At 40.8% G+C, this 4,959-nt stretch overlaps 1 protein-coding gene across 1 annotated transcript in view; it reads left to right on the plus strand.

The window, feature by feature from the left end:
* The window catches only part of LOC119838468 (zinc finger protein 28-like), a 17,686-nt gene that overhangs the window by 11,258 nt on the left and 1,469 nt on the right, over positions 1–4,959 (plus strand). Inside the window, exons 10-14 of the mRNA XM_038364414.1 lie at positions 8–85; positions 1,417–1,526; positions 2,288–2,420; positions 3,510–3,641; positions 4,238–4,438. Coding sequence (XP_038220342.1) covers positions 8–85; positions 1,417–1,526; positions 2,288–2,420; positions 3,510–3,641; positions 4,238–4,438 — 654 coding nt within the window. The remainder of the gene's footprint in view (positions 1–7; positions 86–1,416; positions 1,527–2,287; positions 2,421–3,509; positions 3,642–4,237; positions 4,439–4,959) is intronic.

Genomic DNA, 4,959 nt, shown 5'->3' on the forward strand with positions numbered 1-4,959 from the left:
GTGCGAGCTGTGCGGGTACACGTTCCTCAGCCGGAAGGGCATCGACGTGCACAAGAAGAAGAAGCACCGGCTCGCCGCGGACGCGGTGAGCATTCTCGATACTCAAACTCAAACTCAAACTCAACATCAAACTCAAACACTTACTCAAACTCAGTCTCATACTCATACTCAAACTCAATCTCTATCTCAAACTCAAACTTTTACTCAAACTCCAAGTCAAAATAATACTCAAACTCAAACATATACACTAACTCAAACTCAAAGACTAAGATTTATATATTCAATTAGCCCTGTTATAGAAGCACTTTTGAATTTTTAAATTCAAATACAAACTCAAAACATTGATTCATTCAATTATGTGATAATAAATAAAAATGCCACAAGATGTCGTTAGTGTGCCTATCTATATTTGTTAATTTACAACAAATTTGACTTCTTATAGAAGCACTTTTGAATCGTCATAACACAGTCTTAACATTTACCACCGGTGCGGAAATCGGTTTCCATAGAGAAGAGCCGACAAGGAACTCTGTCTTAAAATAATATTAATTTTACATTTTTATATTAGATAATGTGTAACATGTACACAACAATGATGCCAAAGAACTGTCTGTCCTGGGGTTCTTAAGCGACAACATTCCATGGATTTATATCTTAATACCAATAGGCTCTCTGAACTAATACATTTTTAATACAGTTTTTTCAATTCAGCACTACTAAACGATTTAGTACAATGAGGAATTTCTTATTTGCTTTATTTCACCATCTGTGGGACACACTGTATTATTTCTATTTTTTAAATGTCGTAGTTGACAATGGAGCTGGTGGGTCGGCTGATGGTAAGCGCTACCACCGCCCATTAACATTTGAAGAGCTTTAAGGTCGATTGCAGACCTTACGCCTCTACAAAGGGATTGCCGACTTTAAATTGGGAAGGGATTAGGAAAGGATTGACGAGAGGTATAAAGGAAAGGACTGGGAAGGGTAAGGAAAAGGATATGGGCTTCCGGCTCCCCCACTCACCGTACGAAACGCAATAGCATGCTATTATTTCACGCCGGTTTTCTGTGCGGGTTTGGTACTTCCCCGGTGCGAGCTGGCCCAATTTGTGCTGAAGCAGGCTCGACTCCCATAGTATAGCTTTTTTATCAATTTAGCGATTTTATGATAATTTTTGTGTCCAGAGATAGATAGAGGCCTAGAGATGAATATTATAGGCTACTTATTATGAAACTGAAATATTTCCCATGAGGATTTCCCTTCGAACTTCTCAGGAGAATACTGATTCTCAATAACTTCACTTCACAAAACTAACATCCTGTATCATTTCCGTTATCATCGTTCACAATACTAACACCCTGTATTTCCAACTAGCTCGGGGACACCCTGTATAAACGCTAACCCCCCCAGTTACAGGCGACCCTGCAAGGGCCGTACTGCGAGCTGTGCGACGTGAAGTTCGTGTCGGAGGAGGCGCATTCGAGACACCTGAAGTTGTCGTCGAAACACAGTAGCGACACTGATCCGTGAGTAGTCTATGCCAATACAAACTGACCCAGCTATTTTATTCTCTCTTCTGTCATTTTTTGAAGTGAAACTTCTTTAGAATCGTTGTGATTTCAAACCTGATGCAACGGAAAAACGACAGGTAAGAGACACAAATACAAAAATGTGTAGAATGAAGCCGGCAAAGACTGAGACAGAAATATACATACTATTTTATTCATTCTTTTGTCGATTTACTGAAGTTTCACTTCTATCATGTGTGAATCGCACACCTTTTATTGCCTGGTAAAGATACCTAGCGATAAGGCCGCCTTTTACTTACTTTTAATGTTATATTCTGCTTGCTTGTTTTTATTTTTATAAGCAATAAAGAATTGCATTTTATTTCATTTCTATATTCTGCCTTACTCTTATCATTTAGGCGTATGAAAAATAGATGTTGGCCAATTCTCAGATACCTCTACCCAATATGCACACAAATCTGTATAAGAATCGGTCCAGCCGTTTCGAAGGAGTTCGGTAACTTACATTGTGACACGGGTACGTGACACTTTAAAATGGGCCAGTGTGGGCCAGGTCAATGGTTATGTGTTTGTATTTTTCTTAAAGCGCGGGGGTAGGCTAGTCTTAGCTTAATAATCAATTTCACTTTAAATTAAGGATAAATGAGTGAAAATCAGGTTGCAATAACAAAGAAAAATAATGATATTTTAGGTAGGATTAGTCATTAATTAATATATAATAATAATAATGATATGTTTCCGTTTGTATGTCTGAGCAGGAATCGAATCCGCAACGATTCGCAAAGCATGAGCTCCCTCGAGAAAGGCGTGGCCGTTAGGCGCGGCGATCGGCGGCTGATGATGCACCGGCAGGATGATGAGAATCCAGCGGAAGTCATCACCTGCGAACAGGTTGGTGTCAGTGAGGAGTATTGTATGGGGAAAAAAAACATTTAAAATTTTTACTATGTATACACTCATAAACACGCACGCAAACACGCATGCACGCACACACATACTTAATAACGCTCGTACACAAAAGCGTACATACGAGCAAACATACATAAAAACGATCGTACACACACACATACACACGAACAAATATACATTAAAACGATCGTACACACACATACACACGAACAAATATACATTAAAACGATCGTACACACACATACACACGACCAAATATACATTAAAACGATCGTACACACATACACACGACCAAATATACATTAAAACGATCGTACACACACGAACAAACATACATAATAACACACGTAAGGGTGCACACAAACGAGTGTACGCATGATTATGATAGAGATATTCTCAAAAAATTTTCTAATCCGCCTCTCTTTTTTTTTAGATTATCCCGTGGGGTTTTAACGTGGGGGTCTTAATTGTTGTCATTTGGTCCCATTTCAGAATCTGGCACAAAAGCCATCTCCCCCCTCGCCTTCCTCAAGAAAAGTGGTGAATGATTTCTTAGAAACGATTTATTCAGAAGTCTTATATATTTCACTTGTAAGAAGATTTCGTATGCTATGTTATAAATTACTAGCTGCACCCGGCAAACGCTGTTCTGCCTAACTCTTATCATTTAGGGGTATGAAAAATAGATGTTGGCCAATTCTCATAGATACCGGATAAGCACAAAAAATTTCATCAAAATCGGTCAAGCCGTTTCGGTGGAGTATGGCAACGAAAACTGTGACACGAGAATTTTATGTATTAGATATGTTTAACAAAAAAACGACACCGCATTCAAACTATTGGAATTAAATAGAATTGAAATTGGACCACACGGGAGGCACCAGCTTCCGGTTCACTCGAAAGTTTTCAGCCATACAACAAACACAAAACCAAACACCGTTGAATTGAGAACCTACATTTTTTTAAGGTCGGTTGAAAGCTACAGAATATAAAAAGTAACACTGTCGCATCGAGAACCCGCTTTTTTTCAAGGTCGGTTAACAGCTAAAGTCTTAAAACATTCATCCACAGTGCGGCGTCCAGCTGAACGGGCTCCGCCTGTACGCGCAACACTTCCGCCGCGTGCACCCGGACAAGAATCGAACCAAGTACCCGGCGATGAAGACGCCGGCCATGTGCGAGCAGTGCGGCCGTATATTCCAGGTGCGTTCCGTCTCACTTTCGCGCACACTTGACAGTTGACACCTTGACCGACCTGGACCTACAGACTTCAGACTCGACTTCGATTATGGACCCACTTTAAACGGAAGGGTTTACGAGAAATTATGTGCGAGCTGGGTGCATTTCGTGCCGAAACGTGCTCGACGGTCCGTCCCACAGTAAAAAATATTAACTCTTACTATTATTTCTTTATGTCATAGCGGGCAACGAGTGTCAAGTTACTTATAAAATTATCGTATTGCCACCGAACCTTGATGAGTATACTGAATAACTACTCATATAATTATTATAATACAAGCTACACCTTGCGGTTTCACCCGCGTAAGTCCGTATCCCGTAAGAATATCGGGATAAAAAATTTCCTATACGTTATTCCACTTGTTCAGCTGTCTACATACCAAATTTCATTGCAATCGGTTAAGTAGTTTTTGCATGAAACAGCAACAAACACACACACACACACACACACATCCTTATAAAACTTTCGCATTTATAATATTATTAGGATTAGTAGGACTTCCGCCTTCCCAGTCGAGTGGAGACAATAATAATATGATAAGCAACAACGATGATTCCAGAGCAAGGCGCTGCTGAAGGACCACATGTGGGTGCACACCGGCGAGAAGCGCTTCAAGTGCGACCGCTGCGAGAAGAGCTTCACGCAGAAGACGAACCTGGTGTTCCACATGCGCGTGCACAGCGCCACCCGCCCCACCTACGAGTGTCCCGTGTGCGGGAAACACTTTGCGTTCTACAACAACCGCAGGCGGCATATGTTCGTGAGTGTCCGCCGGGTTTTTTATTTACTTTTTATTTATTTTATTGCAGACAAAAATTTACAGAGAAACCTAGATGACACAAACAAAAGAGACGTTATGCACAAATGGCGGTCTTATCGCTAGATAGCGATCTCTTTCAGACTACCATCCTCCTACTACTAATATTGTAAATGCGAAAGTTTGTCAGGATGTGTGTGTGTGTGTGTGTGTGTGTGTGTTTGTTGCTCTTTCACGCAAATACTACTGAACCGATTGCAATGAAATTTGGTACGTAGATAGTTGGACAACTAGAATAACGTAAATGCTACTTTTTATCCCGATATTCCTAAGGGATACGGACTTACGCGGCTGAAACCGCGAGGCGCAGCTAGTTTATAATATTAGTGTCATAGTGTCATTTCACGCCGGTCTCCTGTGCGGGTGTGGTACTTCCCCACCCTCCACGCCCAGATTAAATAATCAGTTATAATCCCATTTGAGTTTGAGATTAGCTTGACTTTGTGTTTCACCATCCGTCCGTC

The sequence above is a fragment of the Zerene cesonia genome, unplaced genomic scaffold, assembly GCF_012273895.1.
Source record: "Zerene cesonia ecotype Mississippi unplaced genomic scaffold, Zerene_cesonia_1.1 Zces_u003, whole genome shotgun sequence".
Taxonomy (NCBI): domain Eukaryota; kingdom Metazoa; phylum Arthropoda; class Insecta; order Lepidoptera; family Pieridae; genus Zerene; species Zerene cesonia.